We start from the raw sequence: 25,875 nt of genomic DNA, 5'->3' as shown, positions 1-25,875 counted from the left end.
CGTCAACGGGATGAGCTTCAACAAGGCCAAGTGCCAGGTCCTGCACTTGGGCCACAACAACCCCCTGTGTGGCTACAGGCTTGGGGAGGTGTGGCTGGAGCTGTCTGGAAGAGAAGGGTCTGGGGGTTCTCATTGACAAGCAGCTGAACGTGAGCCGGCAGTGTGCCCAGGTGGCCAAGAAAGCCAACGGCATCCTGGCTTGGATTAGAAATAGTGTGACCAGCAGAAGAAGGGAGGTGATAGTCCCCCTGTGCTCTGCACTGGTGAGGCCACACCTGGAGGGTTGTGTCCAGTTTTGGGCACCTCAATACGAGAGAGATCTCGAGGGGCTGGAGCGAGGGCAGAGGAGGGCAACGAGCTGGGGAAGGGCCTGGAGAATAAATCCTGTGAGGAGAGATTGAAGGAGCTGGGACTGTTCAGTGTGAGGAGGAGAAGGTGAGGGGAGACCTCATCACTCTCTACAGCTCCCTGAAAGGACATTGTAGAGAGGTTGGTGCTGGTCTCTTCTCACAGGGAATTAGTGACAGAACAAGAGGGAACGGCTTTAAACTGCAACAGGGGAGGTTCAGACTGGACATGAGGAAAAAATGTTTCACAGCAAGAGTGGTCAGAGAGTGGAATAGGCTGCCCAGGGAGGGGGTGGAGTCCCCATCCCTGGGTGTGTTTAAGGGTCGTTTGGATGAGCTGTTGGGGGATGTGGGGTAGGGGAGAACTTTGTAGAGTCGGGCTGAGGGTTGGACTCGGTGATCCCGAGGGTCTTTTCCAACCTGAATGATTCTGGGATTCTGTAACGTTGAATCACAAATGGGGCATGCTCTGCGGGTACGTCCATCACCATCTTTTCTCCAGTTATTTTCAAAGTGCTTCGGTAGAAATCTGTAAGCACTTTTGCCATACTGGGTCACTGCAACCCCACTTCATTTATCAGCAACTCAGTGGGGGATTCCCATTTGTCTCAGTCAACATCCCTATCACTTGGGAAAACACTTGGTAATTTATGGACAACAAGAACAGTTTTCAAAGTTTCTTGACCTACAGAATCTGGTCTAGTAACACTGAGGGAGACAAAGCACTAAGTCAAAACACAAATGCATCAAGTCTGACTGCTGGTGGATGAGAGCTCACAGAACATTGGTTCCTTATTTTCCTGCTCAGACAGCACGTGTTTGGTTAATGGTATTTTTGAAAAAAAGCATCAACTTGATCATAGAACTTCAAGTTCCCTCCTGAGCTTCTGAACCCTCATCATTAATTTGTACCTCATTTCTCATTTGGATATAACATTATGAAGCAGCAATGGCTGGAAGAAATGTCTTTCAACCACTGGAACAGATTTATCATCCTTACGATGAGAATAAAGATTCACATCCTTAGTGCCTCCTCCAAGCGCTTGTCCATCAAGTCAAGTCACCTCAATCGTTTTTATAAACTCAAGGCTGTCAGAGGATGAGACTGTAAGGCTTTTCAAATGTGACGTTTGGAAAGGGCACATTCTAAATTGCACATGTTAACGTCTGTCTTTTTCCTCTCAATTTAATTTGGAGGGCAGAAGACATGACGAGAAACAAATGGAGCCTTCTGGGAGTCTACCTGCTGTTTAACAAACTCCCCTCTCAAAAAACATTTCTCAGCATAGAAAATTTAACATGAAGATCATCTCAATGAGAATCACTCTAGAAATGATAAAACTTGCTCCAAATAGTAGTGGACAAAGAGGGGGTTTCTTGCTGTTTGCTGCAGAAAGAAATATCATAAAGATTTATATCTTTTATTCCTGAACTTCCTTTGAAAATGCTGTAGCAACTGATCACCAACATGTTGCATGAAATCATACGGGAAAGAAGCCATTAAATTCACCCCTTTATTAAGGATTCCAGAACTCTTGCAGAACTTCAGTTAAAATCATGAAATCCATTATCAGTGTAAGTGCCTCCCTAAGGCAACAGATTTGAAACCCACCTCTTTAACCCAGGCCCTTCCATTTCTACTTTTAACAAGAATCAGCCTGCTTTTTGGTGGCTGGAAAGAGAACAGCCAAGGCCATCCTCACTCCTTTCTCACCTAGGACTGCGTCCTCTCCTCTTCTTTTCCTCCCACTCACCTGTTTGGATTATCAATGTTTGGCAGCAGGACCTGTCTCTAACCACCCATCCCTGCAGCACCCAGCACACAGCCCTGGGGGCAGCCAGCAGACACACAAGTGAGCACGGTAACTGTGCAGGAACAGCACCTGCCAAACACCACAATGGCAAGCACAGCAAGGCACAACTTGTGTTTTTAAGAACTCCCTTCACCCATTTGTATTTCTCAAGTGTGCATAGATCAAACCTATCTGTGATTCTTATTAGCAGTGACTCATATCAGCTGCAATGCCAGCTTGTCTCAGTCTCAGAACTGAAGAAGCCTGGATGGTTTGTGATGCAGTGTGAAAATATAGAACTTGTATTTCATTTCCAGATATATATGCATCACTTCCCCAACACAATGCATCAGCGCTTCCCCACCTATTCTGAAACAGGAACTGTATTTCTCAAGAATCAGCAGATGCATGAGCTTTCACCACCTTTCATTCATTTCAGTCCTACAGAATGGTGCTTAACATCACACACGAACACCAAGCAATGTGCTCAGAAGGAAAACAGAAAGGTGCTTCTCCCCAGAAGCAGTTCAAGATAGTTTCTGGGTACCAGAACCACGTATAACACTAAGAGAAAAACCTAACAGCAGCTTCCCCAAGACTTCTTGCTGTCCCCCACGTGTGGTGATGCAATATGCAGCTGAGCAGGGGCTGGCAGAACAGTGTATCACCAACTGGAGCAACTACTAATTGGCTCTTGTGTTACCAGTGTTTCAAGGACCCTTCAAAGTACAGTTGCTTTGAGGAGAAAATGCACCTGCTAGTTGAGCTTCTTTTTCCCCTCCTCTTCACCTTGACCAGAGTATTTTTAGCTGTATGGACAGACTTGCCAATACTTTCACCTTCAATTCTTTGCAGGGAAATTTCTGACAACACACAGCAACGAATGAACCATATTGTGCAGAGAGACAGGAAAGAAATGATGGGCAGAATCAAGTTCCCAAAAGACTTTTCCAATATTTTGCCTTCAATATTTTAGCTCCCCTTCTTTCCACAGCCTCCTCTACTCACACAGAGAACTCAGTAAGTTTGTACCCAATTTCAGTAAGCTCAGAGTCTGGCCTGAGATTTTGCTTAACAAGATCAGCCGACACACTTGCACTCAGACAGCTTGATCAAGCTACTCACGTGCCTTTGCAGAAGAAAGTGTCACTCAATTACACTGAGTCTCCCAGATCTACTAATGTAAGTACATTTGGCAGAAAATGGTCCAACACTGACATCTCAGAAGGCTGAAAAACTCATTATTCAAATGAAACATTCTCTCTTGTCTGTTCATCTCAGCAGGTAGCACGTCAGCTTCTGCCAAATAGGTAAACAGAAGTACTTGCTTCCAGAGCACTGTATCAGTAAATAAGAGAGGGAAGACATGCTCATGAAGCACTGTTCCTGTTAATTCATGTGATGCTGGACCGTGAGCGCTTCATTAATTACTACAAAAACTGTTATGCAGCAGACCAAGTTCTGAGCTGACAGCAGCAGGCATGGTCACACAACATGGTCACTGTTCAGCTGTCTCAGACGGACACAGAATCACAGAATTGTCTAGGTTGGAGAAGACCTTGAAGATCATCCAGTCCAACCATTGACCTAACACTGACAGTTCCCAACTACACCAGATCCCTCAGCGCTGGGTCAACCCAACTCTTAAAACACCTCCAGGGATGGGGACTCCACCACCTCCCCGGACAGCCCATTCCAACGCCCAACAACCCCTTCTGCAAAGAAATGCTTCCTAATATCCAGTCTAAACCTTCCCTGGCACAATTTGAGGCCATTCCCTCTTGTCTTATTGCTCATTACTTGGTTAAAGAGACTCATCCTCCCTCTCTGCACCCTCCTTTCAGGGAGTTGCAGAGGGCCATGAGGTCTCCCCTCAGCCTCCTCTTCTCCAGACTAAACCCCCCCAGTTCCCTCAGCCGCTCCCCATCAGACCTGTGCTCCAGACCCTGCACCAGCTCCGTTGCCCTTCTCTGGACACGCTCGAGTCATTCAATGGCCTTTTTGGAGTGAGGGGCCCAAAACTGAACCCACTCATCGAGGTGCGGCCTCACCAGTGCCGAGTCCAGGGGTAAGATCCCTTCCCTGTCCCTGCTGGCCATGCTAGTGCTGATACAAGCCAGGATGCCATTGGCCTTCTTGGCCACCTGGGCACACTGCTGGCTCCTGTTCAGCCGGCTGTCAATCAACACCCCCAGATCCCTCTCTGACTGGCAGCTCTCCAGCCACTCCTCCCCAAGCCTGGAGCGCTGCTGGGGGTTGTTGTGGCCCAAGTGCAGTACTCGGCATTTGGCCTTATTAAAACTCCTCCAGTTGGCCTCAGCCCATCGCTCCAGCCTGTCCAGATCTCTCTGCAGACCCTCCCTACCCTCAAGCAGGTCAACACTCCCACCCAACTTGGTGTCACCTGCAAACTGACTGAGGGTGCACTCGATCCCCTCATCTAGATCATCAATAAAGACATGAACTACTACAAACCACTGACAGTCACCCTTGCTATTATGCTCAGATCTGTTTTGGGTAAATCTTCTAGAAATAAGCAGATTTCTATGTAGCAGGAGGGTGACTAGAGTTAGTAAACTCTGGCACACACATTTTAATGCCTTTTACGCACTGCTATTTCAAGGGAACCTTTGAGAGCCAGTGCTAAGTGCCACAGGGGGATTTATGACTCCTCCTAGGCTTCCCTAAATTACCAGTTTTCTTTCAGCAGCCTGGTTTTAGTGTAAACGCTTCATTAGGAAATCTTCTATTATTTTATAATCTCTTCATCTCTCATAGCATTTTATATTCACAGCAGAGTTTACTCATTTGACACACGTTCTGCTCTCCTTTTGTCATTAAATTTCTCCCCACACAGAAAACTGATCAAACTTGCTGGACTTTATAGACCTTAATGTACAAAACATGTAAATATGCTCCCAACACATCCAGAACTCATTCCACTGTCCATCTTAAGCCTCTCAAGTCTTCTAGTTTTGTCCTGAGCAGGTAAAGTGCAAAAGGAAAAAAAAAAAATATTTAAAAATACATTCTTAACTGGGTACCTTTTCAGACAAGGCCTTTAAACTGTCCAGAAACCTCTGCCAGAAATCCTTGAAGAGGGGTCGATCAATTCTCTTCAGGCTCTCTTTGGTGCTGGCGTCTACGCTGACATACAGCTGTGTTACTGGCTCAAGGTTCCTTGGAAACAAAAAGAAGGGAATTGTTGTTTGCAGACATTACTGCTAGCTGAATTTGTGTCTTCCTACCAAACCACATATAAAATACAGTATTTCCAAACAAGCTGCTCTGCTGGTCCAGTAGTGACAGAAACTATACAGTATTTGCAGGGAAAACTATCAAAGTCCAGTGGTTCATCTCTGCCAAGTGAACATCATCTTAATAGCAAGACATTATAACCTACTTTCAACAAATAACACACCCCAAAGCTAAGAATGTCACATAAAGGCCTTAGCTGACATTCTAATTATCTTTTCCTCACTGAACTGGAACATATTCCACTCCAGTGTAGCTGTAACACATTCAGAAAGGCTTCCCAAATCAGGCTGCCAGGGGTTTACACGAGGCATTGAAAGGTTCTGCTGCTCACCGCAGCCCCTTTCGTTAAAAACCACAGAGCTCATCCCCTTCCCCAAGCTCTATTTGCCTTGGGCCATGGGAAAATAATCCCATTCAACAGAAATACAACCATAATTCAGCCAGTTTCTACTGCTGGACACATTGAACTTACCTGACCCGCAGCTGGCATCAGTCAAATAATTTTTTTGCAGGGAAGTCAAAGCTGTTTAGAAAAATAAAACGAAGCACAATCCCCCAACGTGTTCTCCTTCCATTTCCAAGGCTCTTATTTCATATAAATCCTGCAGTATAGTCTTTCTGGTCACATAATGGCTGTGAGCACAGCAAACGTGAGCCCAACAGCAGTAACTTCTAAAAAGATTAAACCTCCTCTGCTGCGTGAAGAGCCTGGGTTGAGTCTAATCCCTTCCATAAACCCCAAGGGTATAAAGGAGAAGCAGCACCAGTGCAGTCCATTAGCAAAGGGATAAAGCAGGGCATTAAGAGGAACAACCTAAAACGAGCTCCCTTGTCACAGACAAAACTGATAAAGCCAGTGAGAGAATTGGGTTTGTTCAGCCTTGAGAAGAGAAGGGTTGGCAGAGACCTTATCATCATGTTCCAGGATTTAAAGGGTGGCTACAAAGAAGATGGAGACTCTTTTTTAAGAAGAATTGCATGGGAAAGAGGAGAGGTAATAGGAACAAGTTATCCCTGGGGAGATTCCAGTTGGATACAAGAGGAACATTTTTCACAATGAGAACAATCAGCCATTAGGAGAATCTCCCCAGGGAAGCGGTGGATTCCTCACCACTGGACACTTAAGATCCAGCTGGCCAGGGGCTGGGCAGTCATGTCTAGGCCATGCTTTTGCCAAGAAAGATTGGACCAGATGATCCTTGAGGTCCCTTCCAACCTGGTATTCTATGACCCTTCCCTCATGGCATCTTCCACCCCAGTGTCTCTGAGATGAAATGACAGCATCCCAACTGCACCGTGTAACTAACTCTTAACAGTTTTAGGACAATGTTTGCAAGTGGTTTTTGTGAAGTCTGTTAATGAGCCGGCTATAGTCCCAGCTTAATTTGGGTCTTTATAAAAGATAAGAAATTAGAAACTATTGTTCAGCTGTCAAACAGTGCCACCTAAAAATACACCAAATCCCCTGCCCTCCCCAAAGGTGACAAAGTGACAAGAACTGTCCAGAATGAGACCCAGCAGAGCTCTTAGTATCCAGAAAGATCCACTTAACAGACACTCAAACAACCTATCTAAACATTTTCTCTCTGTATGTATTTAGACAGAAGAATGAAATAGGCCAGACGGAATTTAACATTTTCAGTTAAAAATCCTATTTCGTAAACAAGCTTGTCTGGACTGGCAGCCCAAAGCCACAATCTCCAAAAATGACCAGATGCTATAGGTGTAAGTGGATTGAAGTACTCAGTTTCAAAGAATATAGCCAAAATACTCTTTTTCTTTACTTAGCACTGCATTTTCCTAATTAAAAGGGGCCACACTGAAGATGGAGCAAGTGTTTTTCAAAACATGAGCTGAGAAAAATCGCACCTTTCTGAGGATCTCAATCCTAAGGACAGGCAAGACCCAGACTCTCTTATACTGAAGAAAATTAAGAAATTAGAAGAGATCCCACGGAGGGATTTCTGCCCCACATTGCTCCAAAACAGAGAGGTCCACAGGGCTCTGCCATGGCTGGGGCTGGAGCCCAGACAACCTCATGTATGCTCTGCCAAAGGGGAACAAGGAGAAGGGGCAGTCATGAGTCCAGTCAGCACCAGAGAGAAGCAGAGCACAAACTGGTGTTCCCAGAACACAGCCACATTTCATAATTAACAGGAAATTTAGTTGCGTGGTACCAGGATAGATTTTTCCAATGTTCCTCCTTAATTTTTTGTCGCAATTTCCAAGCTAACTTAAGACAGCTGAGATCGCATCCAGGAGATCAGAATCACAGCATTTACCATGTATGAACTTGGGCAGAAATCATGACCGAGTAGCACAGCACAACTCAAGAGCAATAAATTGACTTCAGGCCACCAGCCATGAGGTGGTTTCACAAACTAGTCAGGACACAGCCTAGGCAGTGATACAAACAACAGAAACATCTATGTAATAAAAATGAGCATTTGCTCATGAGCAGTAACAAGCATCTTCTCATTATTGTTATTATTGATGCTCACAAATGCACACACATACACAAGGGTTCTTGTTCACAGCCCCTAATCAGAAACAAGAGGAGGAAGAGGACAAGAGCCAGGTAACTGCTCAATACAAGCTCAGATGCTACAAAACCTCCCTCACTTTATGAAAGCGTGTGTGTGCCTGGAGGCAGACGAAGCGGCAGCCTGAATGCAAGAGGAGGAGGAGCAGAGAGAGGAAGGCAGGCACAGGCAGCACCATGCTGGAGACCCAGCCAGGAGGTCTGCAGAGCCAGTGAGCCCCTCTCCTAAACCCAGTGAACACCCCAGGCCATGCTCCCCCTTTGCACACTGGATGCCAGAGGTCATGCTGCCTATTTTAGGACTAACTTTTAGACTGTAGCTCCCCTCTGCTGACAACAGCAAAGTGAGCTTGGTGCATACTTCAGTTCCCATATTAAGCAAATCATTTGCTTTGATGAGCCAAAGATCAGTTGCAATTTTTAAGACAGCAAGACTAGCATTTTATCACTTTCTTTTTTGTTTCTTTTTAAAAACATTCAGCAGATCCTAAGAAATGCAGCTTCAAAATATAGCGTGTGCTCTCTTTTTAAAATGCTATTTTTAGGAAAAAGCAATTTCTGTCTATCAGGCACATAATACATGACTTAAAGTAACTTGATTACACAATTATTCAATCATTTGGAATGCCTTTGTAGTGTATAATTACTCACTCAAAAATTGCATGCCCTCCCCCCTCACTGCCATATTCAGACCACGAGAAGGAAGTGTAAAGGAAGCTCTACCAGAAAGTGCTAACACGGAGAGGCACTGAGCTGAAATGACAAGCTGAGCGATGTACCAAACCACCCTGGTACAGCTCCACTAACACGCTCACGTAACTCCAGGGTTAGACTTTGACAGCGTTATTAGCTGATGGTACTCTGACAAGTTCCCAACCACCCTACAGCTCACACCATGCGCTGCGTTTCCTTGCTACGTTGCTTCAGATTGCGATAAAGGAAGCCTGGATGCTCAAGAACATCAGAAACAGGGATTCTTTGCATTTGTAAAGACTCTTTTATCAGAGTTCATTAAAATGTTTTGAACATTTAGCTCAAGTCCCTCCGAGAGGGAGGTTAAAAATTACTGATCCCACTTTTGCAGATGAGTATGTTTGTCACCTTTCCTTATCCTGCACTCCAGGTCCTGCTGGAGATGATGGGCTGTATAGATCTTTGGCTTGAGCCATTACGGCTGGTCTTATGGGGTTAGAACAAAGATCAGACTGCAAGAGAAGCACACAAACCAAAAAGGCAATTTATGAGTTCAGTCTCCTGCTCTAGCTGCTGGAAACACTCACACCAGTTATCCATGTCCCCAAGCAGAAAACGCAGCTCACTCACTGTTCTTCCCTCACACCTCTGGGAGGTACTATATTACATTCTTTTCACTTTCAGAAGTAATCACACTTTGTTTAAAAAATACAGAAAAGAAAATCTAACTGGGGGAGAGAAAGAGATGAGAAAGAGCATGGGGAGATTAAGGTTAAAATCAAATAGATGCCAAGCGGGCTTTTTCATTGTCGGTGCTCATGCAGAGCTGACTCTTGATGAGCAGTAAAACGGACTTAAAACACAGGTCAGCACTCAAATGTTTTAGTAGGGAGATATTTTGTCCAACTCTTACCTAATTTCATCTGGGAACTGTGCATTTGTAACCAGGAAACTAGAGATGCTGTGCTGGTGCAGCAGCTTCACAAAGCGGTTGATCTCGGGATACATGATGGGCTCTCCCACCAGCGACAGCGCGCAGTGCTTTGCTGTCATTGCTTCCTCAAAGCGAGCTGCTTTTACTCCTGACACGCCTGCAAAAAGAGGGAAAACAGGCTTAAATCAACTAAACCCCCTCCCAAACCATCCATCTGTATCTAAAATACAGCCCGGCACAAGGAAGACTGAGCAAAACTAGCTGGAGCCCTCCCGAAGCAGAGGGGACACCAGGCCAGAGCCAGCTCTGCAGGAATCCACGAGACAGCATATGCCCAGACACATGGAGCCTGGGGCTGTGTGTGCCCTGTTAACTACTGCAAGTAATTTTCTAGTAACATTTGGGACAAGCTTTCCATTGCTAAGACCTCAAGGATGCTGCCTGAATGCTGAGACAAAACCACGAGAGACAGTTTAATGCCACTTCAAGTAGGTGTCTTAAAAAAGCAAGCCAGGTTAAGCCTGTCTCTGCTGCTGAGCCCTGTGGCCCCCCAGCCCCACAAAGACCAGCTCCCCAGAGGAGCTGGGCACACTTTGCCAAGCAGAGCGCCAGCAACCAGCTCTGAACCCATACTGGCAACCACATGAAAGGCAACTCCACAGAGGATGCGTTCAAAAACAAAACCCAACACGTGACACCGTCCTGAACAGCGAGAGACATTTGAGAACAAAGAGGAAAACACAAGGAGCTCAACTGTAGCATCCACATGAAAATGTTATCTGCAGGTTTAACCAATCTGAGTCACATTTATTATACCCACAGGAGGGCAGGGGAGAGGCAAACACTCCTCCAGCCCATCCATATCCGACCAAATGCTCAGAACCCCATATGAAATCATCTGACTACAAACAAGCTTTTGTTCCAAATATGTCATTTCACATTTTCTTGACATGCCTTGATGTACTCAAATAATATCTGAGGGTTTAGATTGGGGGTTGGTTTGTTTTAGAAAAACAAAGACTTGAGTTTGAAACCAGGTCCTCAGCTCACCTCTCGTTGCCTAGACGCTGGAGCTCACGCAGTACAGAAAATTACATGCTATGCTGCAAAGCCAAGATAAAAAGAGGTGTTCCTGGATATTGCTTTAGCCTCATGTAGAAAAGCTGGTTTGTGATCAGAGCGAAGCTTAGTGCATTTTAAACCAGCCAGGCTCAGTCCTGAATAAGTGACAGGACTAATGGTTATTCCACAGAATCTTGACAGTACTAAATGAGAACTTTATTTGAAAAGAAAGAAGCATCTCAACCACACACTGAGATTAAAGGACTAACTTCCATATTCCTAAAGCTACTGGAAGTAATTTTTGGAATTAATTAATTTCTCTCTCTCAGTATCTTGCAATTGGACTACGATAATTACTGTGCCAGCTTTATAAGCAGACAGAAAAAAATTCTAACATCATGTAAAGTTTGAGAGTAACTTTCTCAGAATAGTTTACAGCAAATCTGGCATATAGTAAACACCTCCACAGGAGGGTAGAGGTTTTGTATGCAGTCATTTGACCGTATAAATCACGAGCTAGACAGGGATAAACTAAACAGGATTAGTGTGTATTCAGGGAGCGCATGAACTCTCCTGCACTTTTGGCTGCCATACCACCACAGCACTCAGCCTCTGCTCCTGTGGATGAGCCTCCTTCTGGCTTCAGCCAGTGAACTCCAGCAAAGTCAGAGCCTGGGCAGATTTTGTATGGCCTGCAGCAGGTCCAACACAGGTGCAGGAGCTTAGAGCCATAGGAACTTGAGAAGCAAGAGGCAGTGGCATACAGCTTTCAGCTCCTGCCGAGCTCAGATCTCAGCAGAGCATGCAGCCAAGCCTCCTCTGACCAGCACATCTTCTTTGAAAAGCTGATTCCAGCTGCCCTTCTACTGGTGCACTTAAATTCAGGAAAGAAAAGCATCATCTGGCCTAGAAAAACATCACCCTAGAGAGGCTGGTTGTTGACTCTGGGTACCCCTCTGCAAGCACCTGTACACCAGTCATCACAAATCCCTCAGTGACTGGGGAGACAAGGAACTTGTTCTATCCACTCTTACAGCAAGACACATAAGTAGTCTTCAGATTTCCTAGTTCGGATCATGCATTTGGGATGTGGTAGGTTGTTTGGGGTTTTTTTTATTTCTCCCCAGGTTGAACCAGGGCTGTATTATCAGAAACTCCCGCTCTCCTAGTTTTGAATTATGTCTCCATTCTGTGTGTGCCCTTCATAAGGGCACAGAGATTTACTAGCCACTACCTAGAAAATGTATCCATCAAGCTACTTCACACCTTCCCACCTTCGCTCCCCATCAGTAAGATGTCTCTCCATCAGTTACTCTAAAAGAGAATTATGTGACATTAATGGCTATGGTCTTCCAAAACACCCTACAGCAACAACAGAAAAGAAGATGACATATCATCATCTCTAAAAGCATGCATAGGAACTCTTACAAGATATAGGGTTATCCTTTAGGATATCCTATAGGATAGAGGATCCCCAAGAATCCTTCTATTCCTTCAAAGATGATCTCCTTTTTACTACAATGCATGGAATTAATAAAGTATCAGAGCAGCTCACCATTTCCTTTGGCACACAGAGGTGTCTGTATGTGTGTACCCGAATGTGGTACTGGTATAGAAAGAGCACTGATTTATTCAAATAGCTTTGGGTATTTAGCCTCAAGGGCTCTCTAGCCAAGCCATTTTCCTCACGCTTTTCTTCTCCAGTAGCCTGAATAGTCTGGTCTGCTCTACATCAGGGGTCAGTGTTCAAACACCTCCGCAGACGTGTGTGCTGCACGTGGAAACTCCTCTGGAGTCCCTGTGGCCACCGCACTGCTCAAACCTCGGGGTGGTTTGTGGGGTTTTAGTGTTTGGGGGTTTTTTAGTTTAAAACCAATCATAATAAAATCCGACCTACTATTTGTGGAGTGCTGCTAAGTTTGCTGGAAGTAGACAGTCATGTTTTCTGCCTGAGGCACTTCCAACCCCGACAGAGGACAGCTCTGCCATGCAGGGGGCTTTCATCCAGCAAGACACTGCACATCTTTTAACTCTCCCTGGCTTCAGTTTACCACACAGTGTTTCAACTCAACTTTGCTTTCACTGATTCGACTCTAACAATATTTTCACATGCACCTTAGGGAAGCGACAATGTAAAATTCACAAAATGTAACAGTGAGCTACTGAGCTTTTCTTACTGATTTTTCTTCTCCTTAATAAACCTTTTGCTTTCAGGCTCCCAAGACAGGATGCACGTTGCCATCTATCACTCTGAAAAAGTAAAACATCTTTTCTTCCCACTTTGCAGCACAGCTCTAGTCCAGAGTTGGTTTTGTTTTTTCGGTCTTTCTCCTTTCACAGTTCCAGGTCAAGGGTAACTGTGCTGAGGATGTACATGCAAGTTTCAAGGAATATTTACAGATCTGATTAATGGAAAATAAGCTCCAGAAAGAGAGAACGGGGATGTCCTTACAGGCCTCTCGGCACTTTGGGAATATTTTCAAATGCTGCCAAGTCCATCTATAACCTTTCCCTCTCCCCAACCCTTTTTGGGAGGACACCAGGGGGTGGTAAGGAAAGAGGAGGGTTATTCCTTAGTCTGAAGTTGGGTTTAAACAGATCCCTGCACTTAGCTTTCAGGAGAAGGTAGGGCTTTCGACCATCTGCAAAATAACTTTTCCTTTTCACCTTTTTTTAGTGCAAACACCACACACTTCTGCTATACAGGGGCAACACTTCCATCACACTGCACCACTACGGCACAGCTCGAGGGCAACTCCTGCCTTCACAAGTATCCCCTCGACACTCCATCAGCAACTGCATGCAAATCTAGTCATCACTTTAAACAACATGTAGCTTCTTCCTAAACAAGTGTAAATGACTGTTTTCAGCCAAGTCCTGCCTCAACAGGGAAGAGAGGTTGTTATTGTTCAAGACTTTAAATTTTAACAAGCATAACAAAAAAAGTCACAGACCTACTGGTTAGGAAGGGCTCCAGCAGGTCTCTAGTCCAGCCTCCTGCTCAGAGAGGACAATTGCCAACACTGGGCCAGGGTGATAATGGCTTTACTTAAGAAGACTTGAAAGCTCCAAGTTGGAAGGTCCCCCATCTCTCTAGGCACCACCTTGGCTGAAGAAGCTTATTTTGATGTTTAACTCAAACTTCCCAAACAGAAACTCAAGTCTGTTGTCCCTTGTTCTACCATGGCAGTGGGTCTCCCAGCATGGACTGACATGGGCTTATAACACTCATACAGAAGCTTCCACTTCTTGCCAAACTCCACATGCATCTGTTGGCCCAACAATCACATTTCTCAAGGTCCCTCTGAAGTAAAGCTGTGCCACTGAGTGTGCCTGCCACCCTCCCTAAATTAGGATTGCCTGCAAAGTTGACAAGGGTGTATTCATCACCTGTCGATGCAGATGTTGTACAACATAGGTTCCCAGATCGACCCCTGAAGTGCCCTGCTTCTTATCAGCCACCAAACTGTCCTCAAGCTATTGATCATAAACCTTTCAGCACGCCCAGCCACATTTCATCTCATCGAAGAGCCTGGCTATCCAGAAGAGTCTGAAAAGTGCTCAGTGCCTTAAGTGTTAAAGATACTCTTGTTTACAGCTGTAAGTCTGCTACGGTTGTTCCAGCCTTCCAGCCAAAATCTGACATCCTACCTGCTCCTCACTCATGCAAACCACCTGTACCCGAACTCCTGCTGTGCTGGCACTGCATCCCACCAGCTGAGTTAACAGCCAGCCCTGAAACCCTGCCGCAGCTCTGGCCCAGCCTGTCAGGCAGCACTGCTGCAGGCACCCTGCCTTAACTCAGCACTCTCCCCGCACGGCTGCGGTGCAAAAGAAACACTGAGGCTAGGGAATGAGAGCTGCACCTCCTTACAGACTGCCCTGCCTCGAGCACGGGCAGCTGTGCTTTGCTTAGTCTAAAGGAGGATGCACTAGTGACACCAACTGCCTCCTCCACTGACTCCTCTCATCTCACTACCTCTTCCCCAAGGAAAGCCTCCCCTACTGAATTAACATCATTTTTTCCCTATCCCACTACAGCACCTTCACTGCTTTCCCCTGGATGAGCTCTAGAGCTGTGATCCAGTCCACCAGGTCTGGCTACTCTGGCTGCTCCCTATCCAGTTCAGCGCAGGAGCTCCCAGGGAACTGGCTTCCCTGGAGCTGCTGGTCTGAGAGAGCAAGATGATTCAAACCAGTCGCTTGATGAAAATGAAGCTCATGAGGCCCTAACTTGAGTTATTTTTCCGCCTATTATGTAACTCCAGTGAATGAGATGGAGCAGCTCTGCTCAGCTGACAGAAGGTTTTTTTGCTTGTCATATTTTTAATCCATTGGGTTCTCTCTGTGCACAGCCAACATAAACAAACGGGTTCCCAAAATGACAGCCAAGACTGAGGCTCATCTTGCACATTTTATGGATGCTTCATTCCATTTCTGCTGCTCACACAGCCTCGGCTGTCAGTTAGGAAGAGCAGAGTCCTAGACCTGTCCTGCCAAGCTGGCCAGCCCTCCCAGCACACAAAGCTGACCTTGGCAGAGTAACCGAGTTTATCACACTTGAAAAAAAAAAAGAAAAAACCCCAACCATCCACAGATATAGATACATAATGAATAACTCACAAGTACAAGGAGTTCCTATGGGAAGTAAAATACAGTACTTTTCAGAGGTGCTGTGTAACTGCAGCTTCAGTCACAAACAGATGTACTGAATAATTCCTGAAAGCAGTAATACCCTGAATGCTAGTGCTCACTCAACGAGAAATATGCAATCTAGGCACTTCAGAGCTAACAGAAAAGCTCCCAGGGGATTAAGGCTGGGCAATGTATTTCTTATCAGGTTAGAGGCTGATTCCTTTTGCCTTCCACCTGCCCTCACTTTTACATAAGAATCAAGATTCCTCATCATTCAGGCCAGCTTTAACCACTGCAGAACCCTCCACGTGCACCAAGGAAAAGGATGTGACAAGTAAAAAGATGCACAAGAGGCAACTTCATGCTACTCCCTCAAGGCAGCAGATACCCAACGGCTGACTCATGTGCTAATGTCAAAACCAAGGTAGAACATCTCAGAAAACAGTAAGTGTGCCACAAAAGTTTCTTCTCACTTACCCATCTTTCTGATATAAATTTCATGCCTCCTTCCAGCATTTCAGATGACCAGAATGTTTTCACCTATGCTTTGAAGAAGCTACTGCTGGTTATCTTCCAAAAGCATCGTTAATGGGGAAGAAGTGGGAGAAGTTACCTTTGAACTGCTTGATCATATTCTGATGGTTCTCAATAGCCTCCTGCAAGATCATTTCAGGTTGGTCCATCTTCCATCGCCACTCTGTGCCCACTGGATTTGTATGATGTCTGAAGGAAAGAGAGACAGTTATTCACTGTCATTTGTAACATACATGGAAGAAACCACCTGTCGCCCTGGGGACTTTGGCATTGTTTAATAATATTAAAAGCAAGAAGTTCTCAGCTATATCCTGCTTCTGACAACTTTCAGATGTCATCTTGGAACACTGTTCTCATACCTCTCTCCTTCCAGGCTCTGGTCTCCCAGAAGAAAGCATGGACCTTGCAGTTTAATATAAACTTAACATACCTGTTTTGAATCACAGGTAAAAGGTTTCTAAGCTAAAATGATGCTCTGCAGCAAGAAAAACCTCTGTAAAGAAAGGAAAACTGATTCTATCTCCTCTTCTGACCACAGCCATGCAAAGCACTAGAAAAGGAAGGCCCTAAGTCACTTCTAGTTCCATTGCCAAGGTACCAACTGCCACCCTGAGGAGGACAGGATTTGTTTTTAACCCAATCTTTATGTAATGCTCTAGTAACAGGACAGATGAGGGCAGACTACTTCAAACTGTATGAAGAGACTAGGAAGTCTGCAGTATGCTGGAGATGCACTGCTGGTAGATTTGGTTAATCTCCCAGATTCACAAACTAGGGGCTTCTCATCACTTCTGAGATCTGCTAGCTACCCCGTTACTAAAGCCAAAATGCAAAAAATAAAATTAAAATGTTAATTTCTGAGCCAAGCAGATCACAGGATAAAAAACACTGATCTTCCATCTGAGGGACAGCTTGTGTCACATTGGGTTAGGAAGCCAACCCTGCCTGCCCAGAAAGGACCACTGTACTCATATTTTTCCTTTGAAAAAAGCCTACCCAAGGCAAATCCACCCAAGCACCTGGAAGATATATGGAGTTTCTCCCCATTCCCTATTGCTTTAGCATGAGAGGATGTTACAAAGCCATTGTAAATCATCTGGAAAAAAAATGCATCCTGACCAGCAAATCAACTGTTACAAGCAACTGGTGTGGTATCCATCGTGCTCACACCTGGACAAACACAACCTAGAGAGAGCCTGTACAAGGGCACAGACCTCTCCCTGGTGAGAGGAATTTCCCCCTAACCTTGCTGCACTTAGCCTGGTATTGAACAGGGATAATTCAGTGTTTAAGTATCATCCTAAGAAAAGTCAACAAATTTCCATGCTTTCACCTCCTTGTTCTCTCTCCATCTTCTCCAGCTTTTTTTTCAAAATATGCTACCAAAGTTCCTCCACTTTTCCCCTACCAATTCTACTGCAACTCAGAATAATTTATTATCAGAAGAGCAGCATATTCTGCACTGTCTTAGCTCTGGACACTAAAACAAGATCAAGCAATATATATTCCTGAAACTCTGTTTTCTGACCAGCTGATCTCTTCCTTCGACCACTCTCCATCATCCCTGGAAGTCAGCCACAGAGATGACTGTGAGGTTACCTGCCATATTCAGCCTTCCAGCTACACAGGCACTAGGACACGATGCCCAGCATTTAACTAAAGGAGAAAAGAGAGGGAAGCACTTTCTCAGAATGAAGTGGCTGGTCCAGTGTTTACTGAAGACAATGAAAAGACTCCCACTGACTTCTCCAAGTGACAAAGACCTGCAGCTCCACACTCTGACAGTGCTAAAACACACACATTCCAGACCCGGCATCAGTTTTGACCCTATGGCCCAAACATTTCTTCATCCACTTCAAGAGCAAAGATTCAAATGCTGCTCTCAAACTATTTCACCACCTCAAAGATCCTTTAAGCTAAAACAGCTCTGCTTTTTGAATTTCCCTTTTTTTGTCTTCCAACATGGAAAGTTTTCTGAATGCCAACTACAGAAGGCATTTATAAAACTCTTACATGTTTAACTACATGACTTGGACCTTGTATATTTAATAGGGTAAGTTGGCAGAAAATCAATAGGCTCTTGAAGCACGCTGGACAGCTATTAGTTTCTAACAGCCCTTGAATTTTTAACACATTCTAACTGTTTAATAAACATACCATGTCATGTCTACAAAGCAGCTTATTTGGCAAAAACCAGTTTCTCTTCTAATAGGGGGGAAAAAAAAAAAAAATAATGTCTTGCGGCTGCTGAGATTGTTTCAGAGTCCCTGGCAGACAGAATTTCACTGTCACCTTCCCGTTCCCCTGCAGGCTCTGTGACCCTCTGCATCATCTGCCTCACCAGCTACTGAAGTCTTGAGCAGGTAATTGTGCATAGTATTCCTTCCCAAAATAACACAAGCACAAAAAAGTCTCACCCAAAACAACACATACCAGGAAACTTATTTTATTAGAGATTCCAGCTGTGAAACAGGTTTGATTTGATGCTGCAGAGACAAGCCATCACTGCCACAGCACCCCACCACCACAGAGCAATGCAAGACTGCAGGGAACATGATGGGGAGCTCCCAGCTCGCTCCTGCTCTCCCTGGCTAACAAGACTGCCTCCAATCCAGCCTCATTTGCATTCTCATCAGACCTTTGATCTACCAGTACTATTTGCCAGCCCTACCAAAGAGTCCTTGGCAGTCAGACCTCTGGGAAGGTGTATGCTTCAGTGGGGCAGTGCATCCCCCTCCATGATCACTTCTGTATTTTTTTAATAAATCAGCTGTTGCTTTATACCCTCTTCAAATGGTCACTCTCTTCTGTGAGCAATGCTTAGTGTTATGAAGTCTTTCGAGAAACTTTAAGGGGAACTGCAGTACAGGCATGAAGTATCATTTACTCCAGCGATCAACTGATTGATGTTGATACCTGGTGGGGAACATGGAGGTGAGGAAATGCTGGCGGCAGTGACCATGAAAGGACAGAGCACATGGTTCCCAGGAAGGGACAGGAGAGAAAGAGCGGAATACAAACAGGAGAGTTCAAAAAGCAGACTTCAGTGAACCCTGAGAACCAGCGGGTGAGATCCCAGAGGAGAAGAGTTTAAGGGCAAAAGAGTTCAGGAGAACTGGCAGCTTTTAAAACCCTATTAAGGCAGAAGTGCAAACTGCAGCAATAAAAAGCAAAGATATGAAGAGTAACAAGAAACCAATCTGGCAGAATCACAGGCTCTTCTGCAACCTTGCAGTCCTCCAGCTGAAAATAAGAGGAAAAGCACAAGAACACAGGGTCATAATCACAAAGGTCAAGGCAAAAAAATCAGATACAACTAGCAAAGGACATACAAAAGGAATAACAAGAACAACTTTCCCTATAATGATGTGAGGAGAAAGAGGAAGACCAAGAAAAAAAACTTGTCCAACGCACAATCAAACAATGTTGAATGTTTCCCTGTGACAACAAGAAAACTGTTGGCACCTTTTCTTCTGCTTTCTCCTGACAGCAATGGGAAGAGCCCAGACTGGACAGGAAGAGGACAGGTTAGATATATCTAAACTGAATGAAGTGTCTTCACTAGGATGGTTAAGCTCACCCTAGAGCATGTTGGATGAATTGGTGGACAGTATCAGAGTCACTAGCAATAAGCTGAAAGTTGGTGAGATGCATGTAAAAGATTCAAAACACACCAAAATGCAATGCCCACTTTAGCAGGAGGCAAAGATTTCTATCCCAGCCCCTCTTAACTTCCAGTTCCTCAGGACATACTGGATTAAAAAGGCGTTTGAGAGCCCCAGAACACAGCACTGGGATGGGTAACAGCCAACATGAACCTCCTGAGAACGTCTCACGCCAAGACCACCACTGGTCCTTGTAGGCAAAGGGAAAGGAGAAGAGGCTGAACTTTTGACACTATCTTACCCAATATTCTTATAGAAGTTTTGATAGGAAAAACAGCTTAAAAATCCCTATCTAGACTGCTGTCTGAGGAACACAATGTCTCTATAGAAATTTCCTGTTAAATAACAGACAATTATTTCTCATGTTGCTCTAAGCAATCTTTTGTTAGCTGTAGAAATGAAAAAAATAATGGTTTATTATGAATAAACTCAGGAAAAGGAAAAAAGCTTTTCAAAAGGCACGGAATTATTCCTAAATGCTGACAAATTTAAACAATTTTAGAGAAGAAAAAATTGGGGAAATAAGGTTGAAGTCAAATGTTTGGGTATCTGAACATAAAGAAAATTCTCATTCTAAAAATTACAAAATACTCAGTATTTTCAAAAGAAAATTTGGACTTCTTTCATATTTTAAAATCAACTTAAAGAAAAATATTTTTCAGAAACAGGTGAAAAAGCCCAAAATGAATTGATGAATTTTAGATGAAACAAATCAACCAATAACTTCTGTATTTTCACTAGGAATGCACTGCAGCTGGACCCTCACTAACTTCCTAAGGTTTTTCACATCAGCTGCTCCATCAAAATAAGTTTAGTCTTCTCCTTGTAAGATTACTTGGTCATATTACAACACTGGCAGCAACTCATGACAGTACCCATAGCGAGGACTTCAGTCCAGGTTGGTTTTTCCAGTTCCTCTGAACTGAGAGACAACTGAACTTCAGAAGATTTTTAGAAGAACCCACTTCTGGTGAGGCCACACCTCGAATACTGGGTTTAGTTTTGGGCCCCTCACTACAAGAAAGACATGGAGGTGCTGGAGCATGTCCAGGGAGAGCAATAAGGCTGGTGAAGGGTCTGCAGCACAAGTCTTATGAGGAGCAGCTGAGGGAACTGGGGAGGGTTAACCTGGAGAAAAGGAGGCTGAGGGGAGACCTCATCACCCTCTACAACTCCCTGAAAGGAGGTTGTAGCGAGGTGAGTGTCAGTCCCTTTTCCCAGGTAAAAAGTGACAGGGCAAGAGGAAACAGCCTCAAGTTGTACCAGGGGAGGTTTAGATTAGATATTAGGAAACATTTCTTCACCAAAAGGGTTGTCCATCGCTGGAACAGGGTGTCCAAGGAAGTGGTGGAGTCACCATCCCTGGAGGTATTTAAAAGACGTGTAGATGTGGTGCTTAGGGACATGGTTTAGCGGTGGGCTTGGCAGTGTTAGGTTTATGGTTGGACCTGATGATCTTAAAGGTCTTTTCCAACCTAAACGATTCTATGATTCTTTCCTAACTCACACGTCTGAAATCTTAAGGATGGAAGATGCCCCATGCTGAAAAACTACATCCCAACTCTAAGGGCACAGTTTCTAGAAAGGCAGGCAATGCTGAGCACCTCCCAGAAATCTGTCCTGTGCTTGCGTCAACGTATTGCATTCCTCCCCAGCAGAACCACGCTCAGCACAGTCTCAAAGACTATTTCAAAACTAACCTGAATGTCAAGATGTACAAGTTCGCTTTCAGAGCCCATAATCACTCCATCACGTTACTGATTACTGTAACTGGGTACCAAGTCACTGACCACCTGCAGTAACTATCAAGACACACATGAGCCTTTCACAGCCAATAATCTGCTTATATTCACTACTGATGCCATAAACATGTAAACTAATAATGACAGCTACAAAAGCCTTCAGTAAGTCCAAGACCAGGAAAATGCACACTGCTGTAAGATGAAAAGCATAGGTTTCAATCCCAGTAAGTTGCTGGCAGGGTACTTTTTCTTCCTATCATAACCTTTTTGTAGAACAGGAGTGAAAATACTGCCCACTGCACAGTGTGAACTGGGAATCCTCACATGGCAGATACCACTTCGGGGACTATGTGCACTTACAGTGACCTCACCCCTACGCTTCTGTGCCCGATTTGGCAAAACAGTGTAATTCTGAGAGCCACCTTGAGCAGCACCCCCTTTGCACAGTCTGAGCAGCTGATATAACCCCACCCTGCACAAACATCAAGCCCCAACAGCACTGCCAGCACCTCAAAGTGCCAACGCTCCTGCGAGCTGGCACATACACACCCAGACAAGACAGCCACCAGGGTCTGCTCTCCTCTCACCCGATGGACCACATTAACAGTTTCTCCTAGAAACGTCTCAAATTATTACAGTGCTGGCAGAGCAGCACATAAAGGCACTGAGACATTTTTTACCATTGACAGGGGCACGAACTAGATATATCCTATGATGTCCTGTCCCCCACCCCATTTATATGGTTATTTCAAGAGCTCCTGGAAGACAGACAGGCCCAAAGGTCAACAAACCAGTGAAGAATCAAATCTGAATGAAACAATGAACCTTGGGTCACAACATATTAATTCTGTAAACAAAAAAATAAATTTAAACACTGGGAGAAGAGAGTATTAGCAGAACAAGGACTGGTGGCTGGAGATGCAAGGAAACTCTGAGCTTTCAGGCTCAGGTGCCAAGTTTTACAAACCTGCAGTGTCAACTCCTTTGATATCATAGTATTTCACATTTTCCTGAACAATTTAGCCTCTGGAGTTAAGTTACTTAATGAGAGGAAGCTTCTGTTTTAATCTGATGTTTTTAGTTTCTTCTTAATTTTTTAATGACCTTATTAAGTAGCTCTCTTATGAGATATTATTACTTTTTAATCTCTTAATATTGCAGGATTTACTGTGATCACTGGCTTTTGGCCAGAAATTTATTTAGATATCTGAACAGAACTTCAGCTGTTGTCTACTGTACAAGATAAAGCTGAAGCCTTCAAGTACAGGTATAAACATCGTAAAGTTACAGAAGAAGAAATATGAACCAATTGCTTTACAGGATATTTCACTCTGATTTGCCTCCTCAGATGCTAAAATAATAAACCCTATTAATTTAAATCTTATTTAGCTGTTCCATCTCTCCACAATAATTGATTGGGCTTTAGACACTCAGCCAGAAAACATAATCAAATCAGGTTTGCCTGGTGATTGTGCCGCAATACAGTGTCAGAAAGCCTCAGTCCCCACAATCGCTCTAATTGATTAAAAGATTTGGTCACTTGCACATTTCCATTTAGACAATTAAGCTAAAGAGATACTACAAACACAGCAAGACCAGCTGAGAGCAATAACGGAGAGCAACAGACTATTTTTGTAGGGAGAATTATGACTTTGGGGTGTTGCAATGATTAAGGTGCAGGGTTCCCCCCCCCGCCCCCCTCTTGATGCAACAGCCTCAGGAGTTCAACACAGCATGATTGCTGCCTTGGCAAGGGAACACCATACAAATGAACAATCTGCTTTTCCTGTCCTCCAAAGAAGCTGCCACATTATAAACCTGCATCACCAGACTCTCAGGCAGCTCTGACAGGGAGAGGCAGGGAAGCTCTAGCCAGCAGTCACACCAGTAAGAGGGTACTGGCAGGCTTGGTATCTACCAGGGTTGTACCCTCCAGGGACAAGGAGAAGAAGAGAGTGCAGAGTCAAGCTACATCTGTTACAAAAACCTCCTAACTTTCTGAGTGCTTGGATGCTGGTTTCACCCATGATTCCTGGTTCAAGGCCAAAATGTGTCAGTCACAACCAGCCAACTACAATGACATCCAATTCCCAGGGAAAGCGACTGAATTACAGCATTTCTTGCCAAAGTGAGGAAGAGAACACAAACAGGCTCCTCGGCCTTTTCATCAGCGATCCTGGGAGAGCTGTGGTGGTTATGCAGTTGGAAACATTGGCAGGCTCTACAAATATCAAAATCCTGAAAGAAGAGATCAAGAAAAAAAGAATCACAATGGTCTTATCTGCAACTTCGTGTGCAGAGCTGCACGACAAGACCAGCAAGGCATAAAACCTGTATTAAAAACATTTTGTCAACAGTAGATCAAAACTATTGCTTCATACGTCTCCAACAGCACAGATGGTAACTGCTAATAAGAAGGTAACATGTTTATCCTACCCAGCCACCGGTGCCTGCAATTCTAGATTTAGTCTCACGTGATTTAAGACTCTGCAAGGCACGATGGGTTTAAAATAAAAAGTGTATAAATAGCCCTGGCTGCAGGGTTTGTGAACTGTGCTGACATGCAATCAGTAGGGAGGAGAGGGGGGTACGGAAGTCCCTTTTTTCTACCCCAAATTAACCTGACCAGCACAGCTCACAGCCACACAAATGCCGTAGCAGCCCAAGCACAGGATCTGAAAAAGCAACCAAAATGAAGAAAGCTTCTTTCAGCAGCAGTTCTGGTTTACATCTGGGACGAGTCTCAAACCAAGCCCTACATCATCCAACTCAACAGAGGTCTGAGAAGAAAAGACAGACAGCTGCAGTCCATATAGAAGAATCATATAACTACAACCCATTTCACTCACAGAAGGTAAATAAATGAGAACATTTTTCAGCACAGTCCCCTGGAAAGCTGTTTCCTTGCATTCGGGTTGTTACCATTAGTAAAATAAGCATTCTAGCATTCATTATCATTAGGGCTACTGTTTCCAGGATTCCTCCTAAAACTGACAAATGACAGGTACAGGATGATGAGTTAGAGGCACGTGGAATGTATCACACGTGGCAATTTATCCCAATTACTGCACTTTTCAATTTACACTTGTTTGACTCCCCTGATTCAGTCCCATACTCCAGACACAGGCTGCTGCTGCTAAGAAATACTGAGCTGGGTCATTTCAAAGGGGAACAGTATTAAATGGTCTGTAATGCAATGCTTGGAAGAAAATGCCTCATTCTGATGATGTTATTGCTTTCTATTTGCTGTTTATGATGTACTTTTTGTGTAGGGACAGAGGGATAATTTAATATACATGGCAATCTTCTTCCTACCAGTAGTCGCCACTGCAGAATTATATGCACCACTGCCAGCTGATACATGAGAAAGAAAAAAAAAAGACCAAGCAGCACATTTTTCTTCCCAGTCATTAGATTGCTCTGAAGAAAAGCAGCAAAACTTGCACATTAAACATGCCATTTGCTGGGTCCTTTCAAGCCAGGATATGATGAAAGCCCATCAAGAGCACTAACTAATATTTTGAAATAGACCCCCAAATGCAAACTTAACGGCACGACCAGTGTCTAACACTTATACTTAACACTAACATGGGAGACAGCTTCAAAACGCCTTCAACATTACATACAGCAGTCCTTTTGCACTGATACTGTCATTTAAATATTCTCATTAAACATTTGCATCATTAAAACTTGAAGACTAGGGAAGACAGAAAGTGGTACTCTGAGGAGTTTAGCTGGTTTTGGAAATATTGGGATGTTGGACACCCCGACTTAGGGACGGAATGGCTGTTATTGGCAGCCAGCCCCCCAGAGGAAGCACAGCCCCCGTGGTATGAATTAGCTAGCAAGGTAGAAGACAAAAGAGCTCAAATAACCCCCACATCCTCCCACTCACTACACTTTCACGTCACTGCTTTTATTTCTGCTGAGCCTCTCAGTCTCTCTCACTGATTCCACCCTGCACTCCCCCAGCCCAGCAAAAACCTCCCTCAGAAGCCTCAGCATTTTGGTGAGTAAGCAGTGCCAGAGCAGCTCACAATTCAGATCCAGGCAAAGCTCATTTCCTTTAGAGAATTAACAGCAAAGTAATTCCTCTGAGAAAAGGGGTCACTTGACTAAAATGGAAACTCATTTATTAGCTACTGTTCTAGGAAGCCAACAGCTACTAAGTCATCGCTTTTCACTCATTGAGAACACAGCTGAACTGGTGGGGGTGAAGGTACTTGAAATAAGAAAAATGGTCCAATTTCAAAACAAAGATATATCACTTAGCACCTTGGTGGCTTTGCACAACACGAGCCAGCCCATATTCTCCAGAGCAGAGCCACAGGGAGTCCCAGACAGTGATCTCCAGAGGGAACCAAAGCTTGACCCAGTGCTCAGCACGGGCAGCAGTGGGAACTGCAGGGCAGTAGATGGAGAGGTGTCTGTCTCCTGCCTCCCGGATTCCTCCTTCCACTGGTCCCCAGCTACTCTGAACTTGCTGGGGCCCAAGACCCAGCTGCACTGGACACAGCTCTAGGCAAGGTGGCACTGGGGAGCGCTCAGATCCTCTTCAGCCTCCAAGATGTGGAACCCACCCACCCAGTCACCTCCCACCAGCCCTGACCCACAGGCTCAGCAGCTCGCAGAAGGGGAGGAGTACAGGCAGGGAGGGCGAGCACCGCTGC

The 25,875-nt window shown here is 44.6% G+C and overlaps 1 protein-coding gene across 7 annotated transcripts in view; it reads right to left on the bottom strand.

Annotated features, from left to right (window-relative positions):
• Positions 1–25,875, bottom strand: part of LOC141952551 (S-adenosyl-L-methionine-dependent tRNA 4-demethylwyosine synthase TYW1-like) — a 110,928-nt gene that overhangs the window by 50,443 nt on the left and 34,610 nt on the right. For all 7 annotated transcript variants that reach the window (XM_074890136.1, XM_074890139.1, XM_074890137.1 and 4 more), the window contains 3 exons: positions 15,878–15,987; positions 9,547–9,724; positions 5,185–5,320 (listed from right to left, as the gene is read on the bottom strand). In XM_074890136.1, the coding sequence (XP_074746237.1) occupies positions 5,185–5,320; positions 9,547–9,724; positions 15,878–15,987 (424 nt within the window). The remainder of the gene's footprint in view (positions 1–5,184; positions 5,321–9,546; positions 9,725–15,877; positions 15,988–25,875) is intronic.

Source organism: Strix uralensis, chromosome 20, assembly GCF_047716275.1.
Source record: "Strix uralensis isolate ZFMK-TIS-50842 chromosome 20, bStrUra1, whole genome shotgun sequence".
NCBI classification, from domain to species: Eukaryota; Metazoa; Chordata; class Aves; order Strigiformes; family Strigidae; genus Strix; species Strix uralensis.
This window is presented reverse-complemented; position numbering and strand designations above follow the sequence as displayed.